At 43.8% G+C, this 21,303-nt stretch overlaps 1 protein-coding gene across 1 annotated transcript; it reads left to right on the forward strand.

The window, feature by feature from the left end:
- The first annotated feature begins 15,068 nt into the window (after positions 1–15,068).
- On the forward strand, positions 15,069–15,548 carry LOC136487993 (vegetative cell wall protein gp1-like). The gene has a single exon (XM_066485059.1). The coding sequence runs from the start codon at positions 15,069–15,071 to the stop codon at positions 15,546–15,548; it is 480 nt and encodes a 159-aa protein (XP_066341156.1).
- The last annotated feature ends 5,755 nt before the right edge of the window (positions 15,549–21,303 follow it).

Consider the following 21,303-nt stretch of genomic DNA (forward strand, 5'->3'; position numbering starts at 1 on the left):
TCTTCTGAGTCATCATCATCCTCTTCTTCTTCGCCTTCAGCAGCCTCTCCTGCTCTTCCTTTTGCTCCCCCTTCGTCCTCGTCACACTACTCCTGAGTAAGCATCACTTCTAGATCCTTTTCTAACTCGTTATCAAACTACTCATGAGTTAGCTGGTCCTCTAGTGCTTGCTCCTCATTGGTTGGGTGCTCATCATGCTCGGGGCATCGAGCTGCACTGTCTGGCGTCCATAACATTATTTTGTGCTTTGTTCTAATAGATGCAAGAAAGTGTGCTTTAGGTACGCAAGAAGGTATAAGAAATCAAAAAGGGCTATAAACCAAAGTAGTCCTATAAAACAACAATATATAAAAAAAAGAGTAGTAGCAGTGGTAGATGCCTCAGAAACATGTCAATCATCATCTAATCTTGAACTTGGAGCATCAAGGCATCATAACAGAGAAGAGAGGAGAAGGTAATGTAGGGGCGGCGGCTAATGATGCCAAGTTCCTCACAAGTTCTTGATCATCAGCTCATATTCCATATAATGTATGGACTTGGACAATTTCATCATCGGCAAAACAAATGAGAGGAGAGGAGATGGTAGATTTGGCAAAAAAACCAACAGCTACTTAGCAAACATAGTGCAGCAGCTGATGGCAAAAGACATGACAACAAGTCCTGGGCGAGTCCTGGGAGATTTGGCAAAAAAAGCACCAGCAGCCAATAGTTAGTAGCTAGAAGTAGCAAGTAGTAGTAGTAAATAGAAAGTAGTTGAGTAGAGTAAGTGTAGCAGTAGAGTGGTTGTAGTAGAGTAAGAGCAGCAGCCACATAGGAGTAGTAAGAGGAGGAGTAGTAGGAGTAGTAAGAGGAGGAGTAGTAGGAGTAGTAAGAGGAGGAGTAGTAGTAGTAGGAGGAGTAGTTGTATGGTAGGAGGAGGAGGAGTAGTAGTAGTAGCAGCAGCAGCAGCCACTACACACCAGCAGTATATAAGCAAAAAAAATAGAGAAGGAGTGGTAGTAGTAGAGTAAGAGCAGCAGCCACTTAGGAGTAGCAAGTAGTAGTAGTAAGTAGAAAGTAGTAGAGTAGAGTAAGTGTAGCAGTAGAGTGGTAGTAGTAGAGTAAGAGCAGCAGCCACTTAGGAGTAGCGAGTAGTAAGAGGAATAGTAGGAGTAATCAGAGGAGGAGTAGTAGGAGTAGTAAGAGGAGTAGTAGGAGTAGTAGGAGGAGGAGTAGTAGTGGTAGGAGGAGTAGTAGTAGTAGTAGCAGCAGCAGCAGCCACTACACACCAGCAGTATATAAGCAAAAAAAATAGAGGAGTGGCAGTAGTAGAGTAAGAGCAGCAGCCACTTAGGAGTAGCAAGTAGTAGTAGTAAGTAGAAAGTAGTAGAGTAGAGTAAGTGTAGCAGTAGAGTGGTAGTAGTAGAGTAAGAGCAGCAGCCACTTAGGAGTAGCAAGTAGTAGTAGTAAGTAGAAAGTAGTAGAGTAGAGTAAGTGTAGCAGTAGAGTGGTAGTAGTAGAGTAAGAGCAGCAACCACTTAGGAGTAGCGAGTAGTAAGAGGAGTAGTAGGAGTAGTAAGAGGAGTAATAGTAGGAGTAGTAGTAGTAGTAGTAGTAGTAGTAGTGGTGGTAGGAGGAGTAGTAGTAGTAGTAGTCCATGTCTTTTGCAACATTCTTAGTTCATTGTTTTATGTTACTTGGGCACAGTCAAGAAAGGAATATGAACAGCAGGTGGCCAATGAAGAAGCGGAACAGCTCCACAGTTTCCTCTTTGCTACCTGCAGCGTTTCATAGCTCTAGCTATAGACCTGACAGCAAATTTAAGTTGCTACATAGTTGCAGCGGCTGCAAGCTACACTGAACTAAAACCAGGCTGCAGGTAACTTGCATATAACAAAAATAGAAACAAAAAATTGCACCAAAGGCTGCTGGTGCTAGGCGGCCACCACTACTAATGAGCAATGTTTTCCTAAACGGTAAACGGTAGACAGTCGGCGAGGTCTCGTGTAGCGTTTAGACCGTGTACACGGTGTGTCCACGGTTTTACACGGATTACTCGTTTTTACTTTATTTGTAAAAATAACTATAATAACCTGTGTATATATTCCTATAACATAGATAATATTTGTATATTCAAATAATTTTATTATGAAAGTATATTCCACAACTAATCTAATGGTACTTATTACACATCATAAACATTTGTAATATTTTGAAAATAACATAGATAAATTATTTTCAAAATATTACCCAGTGTTTGCCTACACGGCCGTGTAGACCGATTACACGACCGTTTTTTACCGTTTACACGGCGATTCCGTGTAACCTACCGTTTATGGTCTAAACTGCACGTTCGGCTACCGAGTAGCGATTACACACCGAGTAATCGGTCTACACGGCCGTGTAGGCGAACACTGCTAATGAGTGACACCATTTTGCATATAACAAAAGTAGTACTAGGTGGTTTGTAGCACTTGAACTTGCAAGGCCCACACCACTCGTGTTACGCGAACCAACAGAGGAAATGCACATGTCTTATATAAAGATGTCTATAATGGTAATGGGGTTATGAACATTATGATAAAATATCAAACTAGATGCCAAAACAAGATGAACTATTTATATGGCTTATTTTGGAACCAGAAAACTGATTCCCATTGTAGCAACGCATTGGCTGGCGCGTGCGTGCGTGCTTTCATCTTATCTTATAATAATGTTATATCCTGTCCATAGAGTTGAGAGAGCTTCTGACAGCAACAAGTTAAGAGTTGGTAGGGAAGAATGCTAATTCCTGTATCCGTGATGGAATTTTTGCTAGCTAAAAGAAAATACTAGTCATGAACCATAAGACTTCTAGTCATAGCTACTCACTTGAGATACATATATAGTTGTCAGCTATTTTAAAGATCAAACATGTTTTGTCCACATTGGGAAGTTCTTTCCCTTTTCTTTCTATAATAAGGATCTGTTTAGATTCAAACAACAAACTGTTAGAGGAGACCAGCTAATAGTTTTTTATTAGCAGGCTATTAACTAACAACTAACTATTAGAGGAAACCAGCTAATAGTTTTTTTATTAGCGGCCTATTAACTAACATATTAGCTTAGCTCTATTTGGATCCTCTAGGTAATAGTTAGTAGTACTTAGCTAAATAGTAAACTAGCTAATAGTTTTTTAATTAGCGGGCTATTAACTAACAACTAACTATTGGAGAAAACCAGCTAATAGTTTTTTTATTAGCGGCCTGTTAACTAACATATTAGCTTAGCTCTATTTGGATCCTCTAGGTAATAGTTAGTAGTATTTAGCTAAATATTAACTAACATATTAACACCAGTTAATAATTTGCATTGACTATAAATAATTTATTTAGTATTAGCTAATATTTTTTATTAGCTAAATAATTTATTTTGAGCTATTAGTTAGACTATAGGTTAGCTAGGGTGTTTAGATCCATCAGAGTTACTTTTAACAGCTAACAATTAGCTTATAGGATACAAACAAAACCTAACTCATACGATCGAGAGTATCATGCACATGTTTATAAGCTACTAGTAGACGTGGCAAGTGGACACCACTTGCAACCAAAAGAGATATAATGATGTTAATAATTTTCAGTCCCCAAAGATTAGAGATGATTTAGGGCAAATGGCCGTTTCAGGTTGTTATTATTTTATATTTCATAAGTGTTCTCAATCAATATAATAAGCTCGGCCACTTTAGCTGGTTGCATTGTCCTGTCAAATATTAATAAAATCTGAATCTGTTAGGCAGCTACAGGATAAATCCAGGGACAATGGTTTTTTCCCCAATCCGAGCTTAGAACAGAGAAATCAAGAATCTCCGATCTCAAGAAATAGAGAAATCATGTTTCTAATTGCAGAATTAACCGATCAATCAATTAAGACGCCCAATTAAAGAAGAACATTAGGGCATCCAGTACCAAGATGTAGGTCTAAGCCCCAGACAAGATGGCACGGCGCAAGGTCTATATATATCCATAGATAGATAGGTACCGAGAGCTAGAGAAGTGGAAGAGTGTTTGCCGGTGGCGGAGAAGATGACGAGGAGGCCGCGCATGGGGCGCCGGGAGCCCGCGTCGTCGGCGTGTGGGGGCGGGACGCCAGGGGCCGGGCGCGGGGCACCGGGAGCCTGTGTCGTCGGAGCGCGGGGGCGGGCGCCGGGGGCCGGGTGCGGGACGCCGAGCGCCGGGGGCTGGTGCGGGCGGGCGCGGGCGCGAGACCGGTGGCGGAAACCCTAGGCGCGCAGGGCAGCCTGACGGCGTCGGAGGAAGAAGACAGTGCCCAGACTAGATGACTCCCGTGCGCCCTCCTTTTTATACTTGGGACTATTTGTAGGGGCGGTTCATGATCCAGCCGCCCCAATAAATGCATTTGTAGGGGCGGTTCCTGATCCAGCCCCCCCTACAAATGCATTTGTAGGGGCGGTTCCTGATCCAACCGCCCCTACAAATATTTTCCATTTTTTTAATTATAAATTCTATATTTTTTATATCATAAAAACACAAAGTAATATAAAAAAATTGTGTATCTGCACAAATATAATATTTTGTATTATTCTATATATGAAGAAATATATATATAAACAATTTTAGTCAAAACAATATAGAAAACAAAAAAAACAAAAATTAAAAATTTGAATTTTAAAACTTTGAGTACAATTTTATGACATTAAATGAAATAAAATGAAAATGTTGTAAACATAAAAGTTACATAACTCATCAACATGTACAACTTTTATTTTGGTCTTCTTGTCATGTGACTTTGTTTGAACGATTCAAATTTTGAAATTCAAATAATTTCAACTTGAAACAATATTTTGAAAGAGTAAATGATTTCAGATGAAAAACTCATGAATGCCAAAGTTGTAGAACTCATCAATATGTACAACTTTTATATTGATCATATTTTCATTTGACCAAATTTGAACAGTTGAAATTTTGAATTTCACTAAATGGCAACTTCAAACAAGATTTTGAAACCTTAAATGATTTCAACAATAAAAGTCGTGAACATAAAAGTTGTTGAACTCCTCACTATCTATAACTTTTATTTTGGTCACTTCTTTATATGACAAAGTATTAATAAACATTGTTCATAAATTCACATATAACTCATAGTTTCATGAACTATACGAGAAACATGTTGATTTGTGAACAATGTTTACTATCACTTTGTCAGATGAAGAAATTATCAAAATAAAAGTTGTAGATCTTGATGAGTTATACAACTTTGGTATTCATCACTTTTTCAGCTGAAATCATTTAATGGTTGAAAATCTCATTCAAACTTGTCATTTTCTTAAATTTGAAAATTTAAAGTGCTCAAACTTTGTCAAATGAAAAGAATGACCAAATCAATACACTAACTTGATAGGGCAAGATTTTAGAAAATTTTAGGAAAAAATCATCACATTTGGAGTTAGTATGAGGGAGAAAGACTAGTTACAAATTTTACCCAGAGATGAAAAAGAAAAATCACAACTGTTCATGATGATCAATGATTAACAAGTGTGATTTCTCTTTTTAATCCATGGCTGAAACTTGTAACTAGTTTTTCTCCCTTATACTAACTCCAAATATGATGGTTTTTTCCCTAAAATTTTCTAAAATCATGCTCTATCATTTTAGTCTAGTCATCTATCTTTGTCACTAATTTTGAACAATTTAAATTTTAAATTTCAGAAAATGACAGCTTGAAACCTAATTTTCAAACACTAAATGATTTCAGCTGTAAAGGTGATGAATATAAAAGTTGTATAACTCATCAAGATCTCCTACTTTTATTTTGGTCATTTCTTTATTTCATAAAGTGTTAAGTGATTTCATAAAATTTTAGTAGTAATAGAGTGGATGTTCAAATAGAGTCATGTGGATGCTGCAAAGGGTAGTCTCACACACATGCATAAAATGTAGTCTCACACACATACAAAAATATGTAGTCTTACACACGTACATAAATATATAGTCTCACACGCATGCATAAATGAAGTCTTACAAACACACACTTACACAAACACTCCACGTTCAACAACTAGCTAGCCCGCTGTAACGACTTTCCCCTTGACACCTTTTCGTTCCCATGGCATTATGTCTTTGGGGAGGTTCTTTTCCACAACACTGATCTTCTTAGGAAAGTCTGTGAATAGCGGCATCTCATCATAGTTATTGTAAGCTTCAACATCATCCACGCCATCAACTCTAATAATGTGCTGTTTCCCGGAGGCAACCACGTGCTTTGTCTTCTTCTTCGGGGGGAGGTTACTTTGTGGGTCAGACATATAGAAAAGTTGTGCGACACGTGAAGCGAGCACCCAAGGGTCATCTTGGTAGCCTAGATTCTCGAGGTCTAGGACTCTCAATCCGATCTCGCTCAGTAGGTGTTGTTTGATCCAGCGGCATCGAAACAGGGCCACCGTTGTATCCCTTCCATAGTCAAGTTCCCATATCTCTACAATGATGCTAAAGTATTGGATCTTTCGCCCTAATCCATCGAGAGCCCCTATTCGAACGCCACTGTTTTGGTTCACATATTTACTATCCTTTGCGTGGGTATAGTATGTATACCCATTGATGTCATAAGCATTCCAAGATGTCACTTGTCTCGATGGCCCCTCCACCAACCTACTGATGGTAATAGAGTCTATGGTTTCTCCAAGCGGTATGTTTTGGTCCTTCAACCATATAGTTAGTCGTTGCTTATGTTGTTTCATGACCCAATCATCCGAACGGCTATTTCTCTCCGCCATAATGATAGCCAAGTGTTCATCAATGTACGGTTGCATCAGTTGTGTACTCTGCAAGACACTGTAATGTGCCCGACTCACCTCTTTGTAATCATGGTCGATGAACACTTTTCTACCACTGGTGCCCTTCCCAGCCAGCCTACCCTTGTGACAAGAATCGGGTTTACCAATCCCTTTCTATACTTTTAGGTACTCTTGACAGCACTCGATGACTTCTTCAGTACTGTAACCCTCTATCATGGAGCCCTCTGGGTATGCTCGATTATACACGTATCGACTTAGAACCGACATGAACAGCTCGTAGGACCACATTTCATGCAAGTAGCAAGGGCCTAGCGCATGTATTTGATGAACCAAGTGAATCATGAGATGTGGCATTATATCAAAAAAAGCAGGAGGTAAACACATCTCCAGTAGGTTTTGTGTCTCCATCACAAATTCATGTAGGTCACTTAGCTCTTACTTGCCAATCGTCTTCTGTGAGATCTTCGAAAAGAAGTAGCACATGCGGGTGATGGCCATTTTCAAGAACTCTGGCTTTATAGCCCTGATTGCAATAGGTAGAAACACTGTCAGCATCACATGGCAATCGTGAGCCTTATAGTGTGTTATTGACAAGTCCTTCATCGACACTAGCTTCTTCACATTTGCTGAAAACCTAGTCGGGACTTTGATCTCCCTTAGGAAAGTGCATATAGCTCTCTTCTCGTGTGGTGTTAGGTTGAAGCACGCCGCGAGCAGAGTATATTTTCCATTAGCCTCAGGTACCGGGTGAAGCTGTGCCATCACATTTAGCTGCACCATGTCTTTCCGTGCCTTCAGACCATCCTTTGACTTGCCTATGTCCATCAAGGTAGCAATGAGACTCTCAAAGACATTCTTCTGCATGTGCATAGCATCAATGGCATGGGGGACCTCCAAGTCTGGCCAATAAGGCAGATACTGGAAGAAGATCGATTGTTTCTTGAAAGGTACGCCTTCGACAGGAGGTGTGCTTCTATCTCTATTCATCCCATCCAGATTCTTCTTTCCATAGACGACGCGTATGTTTTTCACCATTCTATACACGTGTTCTCCGTTATGACGTCTCTCTGAAGGGGGTTCAATCTCCAGGGCGTTGTCATAAAATCTAAAGAACAATTTGCTGTGGTACTTGTGACTTGTCTTTAAGAAGCGTCGGTTCCTTAGGTAAACTATCTTCTTGGATGCATCCAGGTACACCCATGTAGTACCATCCAAGCAAACCAAGCATTCTATCTTCCCTTTGATCTATCCAGATAAAGCAAACAACGTAGGGTAATCATTGGTAGTAACAAATATTATTGCTCTACATATGAAGTCCTCCTTTCGGAACGCATCGTACATTGGCTCCCCATGCGTCCATAGCCTCTCCATTTCTTGCATCAAAGGCTCGAGGAACACGTCTATATCAATGCCTGGTTGTTTAGGGCTAGAAATAAGAATAGCGAGGAGAAGGTACTTTCTCTTTTGACACAACCATGTTGGGATGTTGTACATGGTCAAGATCACTGGCCATGTGCTGTGGTCGCTCATCCTCTCATTGAAGGGATTCATTCCATCGGTGCTCAAGCCAAACCGTACATTCCTTGGGTCATCGCTGAATTCTTTGTGCTTCTCGTCAAACCTTTGCCACTGACTACAATCAGCCGGGTGTGCAATCTTATCATCATCCACCTTGCGCTCATCATCCCACCATGTCATGAGTGTGGCTTCTTTAGGGTTTAGGAAGATATGTCTCAAGCGATCGGTCACTGACAGGTACCACATTACCAAGGCAGAAATTCTTCTCTGCTTTGCATCGTTGCCTAATGGAGTGTCCACTGGGGGCTAAAATTCTTGTACCACCTTTTTTGTACCCTTCTTATTCCTCTTTTTCCCCGTGGAGGGTTCGTCCCCACCGTAAAGGTCATTGTTCTTGTACCGGCTGGCCCCACACCGGGGACATTTATCCAGTGACTTGAACGTTTCACCACGAAAAAGTATACAGTGGTTGGGGCATGCATGGATTTTTTCAACCCCCATTGTCAATGGACTTATGACCTTCTTCGCTTGGTATGTGTTGGTAGGAACTGAGTTTGGTTGTGGCAGCACCCATGACAGGAGATGCAATAGATCATTGAAACTACAGTCTGACCAGCCATACTTAACCTTTAGGATGAGCAGCTCAAGCACAAAACCTAGCAATGTCCAATGTGTCGGACAGCCCTTTTTAACACCATACACAGTCTCCTTCAATGCTTTTGTCACCCTTTCAAATTTTCTAGACCTTTTGGGCTATTTAGTAAAATCTCTGGTCCAAGGGCTTGAATCATGTCCTCCAAATCATCTTCATCCCCGACACGTGCTCCACCATCATTATTGGCACCACCTTCGTCATTACCATCCCAACCACTAGCATCACCACCTTGTTCATTACCAAACTCGAAATCCATTCGTGCATCAAGCTCTGCTGAATATTGGGACATGGATTCTATGGTTTCGTCGTCGTATTCCTCCTCATCCTCATCATTAACAATAACCATTTTACCATGATGAATCCACACCGTGGAGTCCTCAACAAATCCTCGCATAATCAAATGTGATCTGATGATAGTCATATCTGTCCATGCTTATTCTCTTTCAATGTCGTTGCATGCTTCTTTGCGGCTTCAACAAATTTATCCACCTCTTCACGGAAACCTGCCTTGAACCTTAACAAACCATACATCCAAGAGTTCCTGTACTCCATCTTTTACAACAACAACAAAACAAATATTAAAGGACTACTTATTTAGATATATATAAAAATAAATCAAAGTAATAATTACTTGAGAATAATTGTATATACTTCACATATATATGAATATAAATCTAATATAATTACATGAAGCATACAAACACACCATGGTAGAGGAAAATTAATTAATGGCCCATTTATCCATAAATAATTAAAATACATATTTATTGATTACAATAAACAATTTCAAAGACAACAATTAGCAACAATTATACTTTACCCAATATCTTTCATACAAACCCTAGTCCAATTTCATCAAAAATAAACTTACAAAAATGAAATTAATAAAAAAACCAAACCCTAGATCTAGATCCACATGCACATGAAACATCCATAAAACTAACTAATTGTTCACTAAAATCAAGAAACATGGACCAAATAAGGGTATGATCTTGTTCCCCTCCCTAATTTACCCTAGTACATTTAAAACTTGGGTCTAATTTGCTTCATAAGTAGCTCAAGCATCATAGAAGAGAGAGAAAAAACAAAACTCTAATTACTCACTAACCAACCATTAAAACTTCAAAAAAAGTATGAAATAACATTTTCTTACCTTCTAGAACCTCTTCACCAAAGAATTTGAGACCAAAACCTTCCCCCTTAGTAGAGCAATTTTTTGGAGATGCCCAAGGCCTCCCCACCTTTCTTTCACGGGTTGGAGTGAGTGACCCGAGAAGGAAGAAGGTGCTGCAGCTGTTTTATATGTGGGTCATTTGTAGGGGCGGCTGGTGATTGAGCCGCCCCTACAAATCGGAGCTATGTATACGGGGGCATTTGTAGGGGCGGTTCAATCACCAGCCGCCCCTACAAATAGCAACTCCAGGGATGGCTGGTGATTGAGCCGCCCCTATAAATCAGACCCCATTTGCAGGGGCGGCTCGTACCATCCGCCCCTACTGTTCCATTTGTAGGGACGGGTGGTGTCTGGGCACGCAAGCACGCCACTGTAGGGGCGGCTCCATCACCAGCCGCCCCTACAAAAAAAAATCGAACCGTTGCTAAAAAATATTTTTTACGTAGTGGACATAGCATGGCTCCGACTCCCCCACTGGCATGCTCTTGCACCTTCAAGACAACCGAGCTCATAGCTGTGAGTTCCTTGTACTCCATCTTTTCCGACAACCAACGATCAACAAAGCAAAAACAAAAGACTAAGTGAGATGTAAGAATCATTAATAATCTAGAAGAATATAATTAGTATATACCAGTATAATTCTGGAACGTCATTCTTATTTGAAGTTATAAATAATTGTTCAACCTTTTCAATCATGCTCTTATCCTTAAAAAAACATATACGCACTACATATTCTCGGTGCAAGAGAGAATAAACAACATAATTAACCAACTATTGTACTACTAAACAAGTATTTTTAGTTTCTTAACTCAAATAAACAGTTTTAAAGAAAACAATTAGCACCAATTAATATCTTACCTATTATTGTTCATGTAAATTCAATCCCGTTTATTAAACAATATTATAAATGTTGACAATAAAAAAACTAATCCAAAACGCTAGTTCTAGATCAAACCAATCCCGACCTAAAAACAAATAAATGGAGAGCTAAACCAAGACATGGCCACTAAAAAATCATAGAATCTTGTTCCCCTACTAAATTCACCCTAATACCTTCAAAGATTTTGATATAATTCGATCTATAAGTCCCTCAATCACCATGGAAGAGAGACAAAATGAACCCTAACTACACACTAATCTACCGCTAAAACTTCAAAAACAGGCTTGGAATAGCATTTACTTAGTGTCGGATGTTTGGGCCAGGGTACCCGCACCGCCTGTATATCTGGCCACGACCAGTTATCAGGCCAGAAGCCATGGCAAACGAGGCCCATGAGGGCTGAATGAAGCAACCAACTTGAAGATCAAGGCACGCCGAGAATATTCGGAGCAGCGTATCTGGAGGATAGCATAGGATCAATCCATACGCATTCCGTGTAACAAACTAAGAAACCAATATGTTACCCAATCGCCCTCATTGTAACCCTACCCCCTCAGTCTATATAAGGGAGGGTAGGGACCTCGCAATCGGGATCCATCTCATTCCCTTTCATCCCATCTACTATGTAGCTAGGAGCAACAGCCCCTATAGCCGACCATACAAATACGAGAAGAGCATCATCACCCCCCAACTGGACTAGGGCACCTCACGTCACCCGAACCAGTATAAATCTTATGTCTCATGTGTTACTATATGAATCCTGTTACGCGAAGTAGTTGCTAGGCATTGCCGGAGCTAAATCATCTGATACTTACCTCCTAAAGCCTCCATCACCAAAGGAATAAAAATCAAAACCTCCCCCCTTAGATTTGCATTTTTTTGGGTAGCCCAAAGCCCCCTTCCTTCCTCCTAGGGTTACAGTAAAATTCCCAAGGAAGAGGAAAGAGGGCAACTACATATAACCTGCAGCTTTTGTTGAGGCTGCTCTGTATCCAGCCGCTTCTACAAAAATTCTTCGGGAAAATGCTACGATTTTTAAAGGTAGTTGGTAGTACTAGTGGATAGATACAGAGCCGCCTCTAAAAATGTATCTTTAGAGGCGGCTTATATTGCCGGCTAGTTTAGAGGCAGCTACTGATTGAGCCACCTCTGTCCAAAAAAAATTCCTGTTGTTGAAAATTGTTTGTATAGTAGTGATTCACAAAATGTTTGTTCCATTACTACAAATAAGATTTTGTGAGACACTGCCGAAACATTAACGGAGGCGGTCACAAAATCCAACCGCCACGTAAAATGCCTGAGCGTTTTCGAAGGCAGAAGTTTTCATTTACGGAGGTGGTCACAATTAACCGTCTCGCAAAATACATTTACGGAGGCGGTACCTAAAATCGATTTATGGATACGGGCCTCCAAAATCAGGACCGTCTGCGTAAAAAGGACCGAGGCCTAGCAGGCCCGTTAGTTATGTCCACATATATAAGCATGACTTAGGGTTTGGGAGCCTCTCACTTTCTGCGCCCGACACTCTCTCCTCACTATGCGGTGGCCTCTCTCTCCCTCGGCGGTGGGCTGCTCCCCCAGCGCTGGTGGCTGCGCTTGTAGCGGTGGTGGCCCGCTCCTACCCATGGCCTCCCTGGCACCGGTGGCAGCGCTCGTGCGGAGGCGGTGGCTGTGCAGCCGGCGACGGCGCTCGTGCAGAGGCGGTGGGCGCGACGCTGCTCCTGGTGGCGGATCCGTTGGTGCCGTGGCCGGATCTGGTGGTGGAGCATCTAGATCAATGGTGCGGCGGTGAATCTGGCGGCGGCACACGGCCTCCTCCCCCGGCTGCGGCCTCCACCACCAAATCTGGCGGGGAATGGCGGGATAGGGCGGTTCTAGCATGGCGTGCTGCCTCCTCCCCCGGCGACTGCCCTACCACCAGATCTAGCGGTAGGCCCACTCAGGAACAGCGGCGGCGCCAACGCTACGTCCGGGGCCCAGCTGGCCTGGGCTCGGTCGATAGGCTTTTCTTTTTTTATTATTTTTTAACTTATTTTCGCAGGTGAGCATTTGGCCTTCTGGGTTAATCCACATTAACCAAGACCTTTCGACGAAGGCCGTTGCTTTGCCCGCCTCCGAAAATACAAAATGCCCGCCTCGGATAAGAATACTGTAGTATTGTTCACTAGTTAGTGAGAATCAGCACCACAGACACCGACGCTGAGATTAAATATAATAAGGTCTGTTGGACCAGCAAAAACAAGCCAACACAGGTTGTGTATGCCTAGCTAGTCAGCCAAGGTATGCGAACTTTTCTACAGTAAATTTACAAAGCTACAAGCTACATGGTGCACGTTCTATTTCATCAAACAACCTACAAGCCCATTAAGGAACACCTATTTTCGAAATCTCCATCTTACACTCAGGTAAGCAAAATTGACCATTTTGGAGCCAACTGAAAGCTCTAATTGTCCTCGGAGCTCAAATTCATAACCAAATTTCACCCCAGAAGGCTACTAATACTATCGTACAACTTATGTTCTAGCTCAGAATGCATAGCAGCAGTAACCTAGGCAACAAAAGTCCATCTCGTTCCATCCCAAGCATACAAATGCTACAATATAATTCACGATATATTAAAGCAGGCAAAATTGCAGACCTTTATCCACTACCGGACAGAGCATCTTTGCCGAGGGCCCGAGGATTTGCCGAGGGAAAATGCTCGGGCACTCGGCAAAGAGTCTTTGCTGAGGGCCTAACCCTCGGCAAAGACTCTTTGCCGAGGGCCAGACCCTCGGCAAAGACAAGCACACGGCAACAATAATTATTTACCGAGGGCTAAGCCCTCGGCAAAGGGCCGGCCCTCGGCAACACCGCCTGACACGACGTCCATCCCCTGCCGTCAATCTTTGCCGAGGGCATCACCGTTAGGCCCTCGGCAAAGACTTTTTAACCGTTTTTGAAATTTTCCTTTTAAAAAATTCTTTGCCGAGTGCCCCTGGACCAGCACTCGGCAAAGACAGTCTTTGCCGAGTGCCAAGCTAGCACTTGGCAAATTTTCATTTTTTTTTGTTTTTTTGACCCCAAATTTTTTTTGGGTCCGCCTACATTGTTTACAACTTCATGTTCAAATTTGGTGCTTTTTCTAGTTTTTTGTTATATTTGGTTGATTAATTTGATTATGTTGAATTTTTATATATAATTCAAATTTGAACTGCAAGTGCATGGAATATTGTAATCTAGTGCTTGGAAAAATATTATTCATGGTATTTGGTGTATGTTGAGTCTCTATCCACGAACTCGCATCAAATTTCGCGCATCTTCTTCACGTAACATGACGAGCCACTTGCCGGAAAAGTGTTTTAAAATTATATAAAGTCCATACGAAGTCCGAAAATCATGAAACTTATTGAGGTGTCATGTTATCGCATGTGTAGGCTGTGGCAAAAAATTGAGAATGTTTCGAGCAAGTTGCGACGTCAGATGTGGAGATGTCTAGCTTTTAGGCATCCGACGTCACAACTTGCTCCAAGCTTTCTCAATTTTTTACCACGGCCTCCACATGCGATAACAAGACACCTCGACAAGTTTCGTGATTTTTGGACTTCGTTTGGATTTTATATAATTTAAATACACTTTTCCCGCAAGTACATCGTCATGTTACGACAACAAGATGCTCGTAATTTCATGCGAGTTCCTGGATACGGCCTCAACATACGCCAAACATCATGAATGCCATTTTTTGAATGACCAAATTCTATTATTTCATGTACATGCAGTTCAAATTTGAAATAGTATGAAAAATTCAACGAAACAAAACTAATTAAGGAAATAAAGTAAAAAAACTAAAAATTGTCCCAAATTTTGAAATGGAGTTTTAATTACTGTAGCAAGGCCCCAGAAAATAATGGGGCGAAAAAAACAAAAAAATTTAATTTGCCGAGTGCCAACCTTGGCACTCGGCAAAGAAGCCTTTGCCGAGCGCCAGGTCACAGGGCGCTCGGCAAAGAATTTTTTAAAAAAAATAAAAAAAACCTTTGCCGAGTGCCGCTAGGCCTGGCACTCGGCAAATCTTTTAACCTAAAGGCCCAGAATGGGCCAGCCCAACCCCACCCCCTCCTCACTCGTCTCCCACTCGCCCCCGCGTCGCTGTGCCGCCGCCGCCGACCCCGCCGTCGTCCCCCTCCGGCGAGGTCCTGCCGGGCCCGCCCCGACACCCCCGTCCCACGCCCCCCGCCCCCGTCCCGCGCCCCCTGCCCCCGTCCCGGCGGCGCTCGCCCCGGCGCTCCCGCCCAGCCCCGGCGGCCCCGCGCCGGTGGCCCCACGCCCGCGCCCCGGCGGCCTCGCGCCCCCGCCCCAGCGGCCCCGCACCCGTGGCCCCGTGCCCCCGCCCCGGCGACCCCGCGCTCGCGCCCCAGCTACCCCGCGGCCGCGCCCCCGCACCGGCGGCCCCGCGCCCGCGCTCCGAGTCCCCGGCCGCCGCCCCGAGCTCGCCGGCACCCCGGGCTTCGAGCTCCCCGGGGATAGCGACCTGGCCGGCCCCGAGCTCCCCCGCCGGCCCCGAGCTCCATAGGCCCCGCCGTGCCCTGCGGCCAGCCAGTAGAGGGAGAAGGAGAGGAGCAAGAGGAAGAAAGAGAAGGGGAAGGAGGAAGAGGAAGAAAGAGAAGGGGGAGGAGGAAGAAGAGGAAGGTGCCGACCCGACCGCCTGTCGATCCCCACACCGTTCCGACCGCCCGTTGATCCTCGCGCTGCTGCGGTCATCCCTGCCATCGTCGCTGGCCCTCGCTCTTGCCGTTCTTGCCGCCAAGGTAAGCCCTACCCTTGTAGTGTTAGTAGTAGTAGTTAGTAGTGTTAGTAGTAGTTAGTTGTAGTGTTAGTAGTAGTTAGTAGTGTTAGTTGTAGTAGTTAGTAGTGTTAGTTGTAGGGTTAGTAGTAGTAGTAGTTAGTAAATAGTAGTAGTTAGTAAGTAGTAGTGGTTGTTAGTAGTAGTTAGTAGTGTTAGTTGTAGGCTTAGTAGTAGTAGTAGTAGTAGTTAGTAAATAGTAGTAGTTAGTAAGTAGTAGTGGTTAGTAGTAGTAGTTGTTAATAGTTAAGTAGTTCTTAGTATTAGTACTGTTAGTAGTTAAGTAGTTGTTAGTAGTAGTGTTAGTAGTAGTTGTAGGGTTAGTAGTAATTGTTGTTGTACTACTTCAATACTTTCATCTGCATGGAAAGAGAACTAAAGTACATGGCTCCTCTTGATATATTGGTGGTTGTTGGCCTTCGTGCCCATGTTTGGTATATATGTGGTTGTTGGCCTTTGTGCCATGTTTTTTGCAGGTTTTGGGAACCTCCCCGTGCAGGGGAGGTGCTGCCGAAATTTTGAGTCGACACTAACCATTTTTGCCCTTTTTTGCAGGAGGACCTATGGGGGGGACTCGGCGACCCCGATCGTCTTCGTCGTCGCTGCGGGTCTTCCTGCACCACGTCGACTCGCCACTGCACCGACTCTCCACCGCCCCGCTACCCTGACCTCACCGGCACCCTAGGTATAACCCCTCTATCCATATGTGGTCTTTGGTCACGTAACCTAGTTAGGTGTCTCCTGTCCAAAATAGATACAGTTGGAGGTATACAGATCTTTGTATATCTGCGACCATATCTATTTCGGATTGTCCACATTTTTTGGACAGCCTGCGGATGCGTAGATGGGTTAGTTTCCATGGTCCGCTCTAGTCCGAGATGGTGTTTCGGCATCACCCGCTGTTGTTCTCCGGATACACACTCTCCCTTATAGGACGTGCATCGGGAGAATAGCAGGGAGGTGCTGCCAAAATTCTATCTCGGATAGGGAGCGGAGCATGGAAACTAACCTCATCTACGCATCCGCGGGTGGGATTAGGACCTATCCTCACCTATTAGAGAGTAAGAACACCGCGTAGATGCAATTGATGGTTACATTACTATGTGCTGTATATGTGGAAGGATGGAAGACCGTCAGTGGATGTACACGGGCCGGAGAAGTAGGAGTGACTTTGACATTGAGTGGGTGAATGGGACAGATGCTTTCTTGGAACATGCATGGAGCTCGGGTGTAGCTAAAGGACATTCTAAACTTTGGTGTCCCTGTAGCAAATGTGACAACAACAGAAGGGTAGACAAGGTGACCATGGGTAAACATCTTGTGTACAATGGTTATACGGCTGGCTACCACCGGTGGATCCACCATGGTGAAGCAGATCGTATAAGAGCGGAGGTGGTGAGACCACGCCTCGAGGCTTTTGATGATGATGCTGGAGTAGCAGACATGCTAGATGACACTCACCAAGCTCACTTCACAGAAGGACGTGAGAAGGAGGAGATGGAGGAAGCCGCTAAGGCCTTCTACGAAATGTTGGACTCAGCACATAAACCCCTTCATGAGAGTACAACTGTTTCTCAGCTAGATACCATTGGACGTGTTATGGGGTTGAAGGCCAAGTTAAATCTGAGTCGCGAAGGCTTTGATAAGATGTTGGCCGTGTTTGGCAGCATGCTACCGGAGAAGCACATTCTGCCGAAGAACTTGCACGAGTCACAGAAACTACTTCATATGCTCAAGATGCCATATGACAAGATACATGTTTGTCCGAAGGGGTGTGTCTTATTTAGGAAAGATCACAAGGATGCAAAGTACTGTCCAAAGTGTAAATCCTCAAGGTACCTGGAGGTAGACTCTGGAGATGGCCAGAAGAGGCAGCTTACGATCCCCGCGAAAGTCCTATGGCACCTTCCGTTTGTGCCGAGGATCCAATGGCTTTTCATGACTGAGGAATCCATGAAACAGATGACATAGCATAAAGAAGGTGTACGGTACAAGCCATGGACGATGGTGCATCCGTCCGATGCCGAAGCATGGACATACTTTAATGACAAACATCCTGACAAAGCAGCTGAGGCTCATAATGTACGTGTCGCGCTGGCAATAGATGGGTTCAATCCTTATGGACAGTTGTCTGCCCCATACACATATTGGCCTGTGTTTGTTATCCCCCTGAATCTCCCCCCTGGCATCTCCTTTCAATGGCATAACGTCTTCTTATCGTTGATAATTCCTGGACACCCAGGGAGTAATATGGGTGTGTACATGGAGCCTATGATTGATGAATTGATCGACGCTTGGGAGAAGGGGGTATGGACATACGACTGAGCTACAAAATCATCCTTCAAGATGCATGTTTGGTACCACTACTCCCTGCATGACTTCCTGGCGTATGGGTTATTCGCCGCCTGGTGTGTCCATGGGAAGTTCTCGTGCCCAATATGCAAGGAAGCTATGAGGTTTATTTGGTTGAAGAAGGGTGGCAAGTATTCGTCGTTCGACAGGCATCATCAATTCCTCCCTTCTAACCATCCATTCAGACAAGACATAAAGAACTTTACGAAAGGTGTTGCAGTGATAGACCCTAAACCGCGCATGAAGAGTGGTGCTGAGGTGCGTGCTCAAATAGATGCTCTCGTGCCCAATGAAGGAGGTGGTTTTGTGGGATATGGTGAGGAACATATGTGGACTCATAAGTCTGGCTTGACGAGGCTCCCCTATTTCGATGACCTTCTTCTACCACATAACATTGATGTAATGCACACCGAAAAGAATATCACCGAGGCACTTTGGGGAACTCTCATGAACACTGACAAGTCTAAGGACAACATTAAGGCTAGAGTGGACCTAGCGACGTTGTGTGATAGACCAAAGCAAGAGATGCGGCCTCCTAGTGGCCAAAACAAACAATGGAAAAGACCTAAGGTCGATTTCATCTTGGAACCCGATCAAAGGAGGGAAGTACTAAAATGGATCAAGACGTTAATGTTCCCAGATGGATATGCAGCGAATCTGAGCAGGGGAGTGAACTTAGGCACTTTACGAGTCAACGGGATGAAGAGTCATGACTACCACATATGGATTGAGCGGCTTCTTCCGACGATGGTCCGAGGCTATGTCCCTGACCATGTCTGGCAAGTGCTGGTAGAGTTGAGCTTTTTCTTCCGTCAGCTTTGTGCCAAGGAGATATCTCAGACCATCGCTCAGGACTTGGAAAAAGCGACACCTGTGTTGCTCTGTAAGCTGGAGAAGATCTTTTCACCCGGCTTCTTCTTGCCCATGCAGCATTTGATTGTGCACCTCCTGTCCGAGGCACGTTTTGGGGGCCTGTGCAAGCCCGGTGGTGCTATCCAATCGAGAGATGTCTAAAGACTCTTCACAAGAAATGTACAAATAAAGCCAGAATTGAGGCTTCTATTGCATAGGCAAGTCTAAGGGAGGAGGTGGCAAACTTCACAACACTATACTACGAGCCAAAACTTTCTAGCAATCATAATCCACTCCCACGTTACAATGTTGGCGAAAATGAATGGACCCACAGCCTGTTCCAAGGCCAACTCGGCAGCGCAAGTGGATCGACCAATAAGATATTGGGAAATGAAGAGTGGCGAAGTGTCATGCTATATGTGTTGACCAACCTTCCCGAGGTGCAGCCATTCATCGAGTAAGTTCTCAATGAACTTGTTTCAATACGCCCTGAATATTCTTCATGCAACCCCACTGATTCTCGTCCGGACAGGGAATTTGTTCGTGAGTCCTAGCATCAATCAAGGGATCCTACCTCGTAGGAACATGACACCCTTCTTTCTCGGGGTGCGGGTGCGGGGAGGCCTGATTTCATTTCTTGGTTCAAACAAAAGGTAATGTCCAATTTAGCTCCCACGTTCCATATTCCAAGTTTCTCGTTCGTTCGATTAATATAACGACCTATCATGCTTGAGCTTGCAGGCCCAGACTGACTCGTCCATGAGTGAGGAGTTGAGACAGGTTGCAGGCGGCTATGACGTTAGGGTGCAGTCATTTACTGGTTATGATGTGAACGGATATCGCTTCCACACAACAAGATATGAGCAGACTCGGCCCAAACGGAAAACCACAAATAGCGGAGTTTGCACGCCCGGCACTGATGGCCTCGACTATCATGGTAGAGTTGAGGAAATTTATGAACTCGCCTCAAGAATGCACGTTCGCAAAAAATCGCTTGACTTATATATGACTTGGAACATGTGACCATGATATGGCGTCTCTCAGGATAAAAAAAAACTTTTGATATTTTTTTCCTGGGCGTTTTATATTTTTTGGACATACGGCTTGTCGGCCTTAAATTTGACTACCATAGAGATAGGCCATGCATCTTGTGTTCAAAGAGAAAATGGTAGTGCTATGGCCACCGGATCCTATAGAATTAAATATCTACTCTAGCTAGAAGGGAGATACTACTAGAGGAATAAATTTAGGAGACATGCTCTCTTGTTAATTGAGTTCATTTAGTCGCAAAAATATTCAATGTACATAAGAATATTAATATAAAAAGATAGCATCTTAATTATATATTGTCACAAATGAGTGTGTCGTGAGGCGTTTATGGTTGAGGGCTAGGTTGTGGGTTCCTCAAAGACACGGCTTCGGAAATGACCAATTAATTTAACCGTGTTGGTTGGCCGGAGGTGGACGCGGTGCCCGCCTCGGTAAATACAAAATGACCGCCTTTAAAAATCATTCCGGTAGCAGTGAGACCAGGCCTGTCATGGATCGGTGGATATATGAAAATACATATAACATATATATTATTATATTTACAACAAGGCAATGAAGGTCAAACACACGTGTATATACACATCGATCCATCGATCGGTCGTACAAATACAATACACAATACAATACATCAAGCTAGGCATTATATTAGGAAGCACGTGCATGCATGCATGCATATCCATCCATGCATGGGGTGGTTACGTACATACAATATATATACTGCGGGCATGCATGCATATGCTGTAGGAAAATTAAAGATGATGCCGTAGGATATATACAGTATGATAGATGGATATGGATTGAGATTGGGTGCATATATTACATATATGCAGCATGCATTATTGCAAGTCAACGACCAACCAGCACGACACCTTTGCTTAGTTTCTCTTGCTGAAGCAGCAGCCCTTGGCGATGACCCTCGCTCTCCACGAAGCTGCAGGTAGCGAAGCTAGCTGGAAGGAGTGAAAGAAGAACCCAATTAAGCAGGAGGTAAAGCCCTAGACCTCGACGAGGCATGCAGTTACGGCAGTTGCTTTGCAGCTCCCGAGGTCAAGCAGGGACAGATCCTCCTCGACCTCGAGCAATAACGCCGCCGACGCTGTGGCGGCGGGCCGGGGCAGGCGGAAAGTCGTCATCACCTCCTGGCTATGGCTGCTGGTGGCGCTTCCGGCTGCTGATCCCGGGACCGGGCCAGAAACCATCAGCAGGATCATATACATCAGTACGACGACGA

This window comes from Miscanthus floridulus, chromosome 10 (assembly GCF_019320115.1).
Source record: "Miscanthus floridulus cultivar M001 chromosome 10, ASM1932011v1, whole genome shotgun sequence".
NCBI classification, from domain to species: domain Eukaryota; kingdom Viridiplantae; phylum Streptophyta; class Magnoliopsida; order Poales; family Poaceae; genus Miscanthus; species Miscanthus floridulus.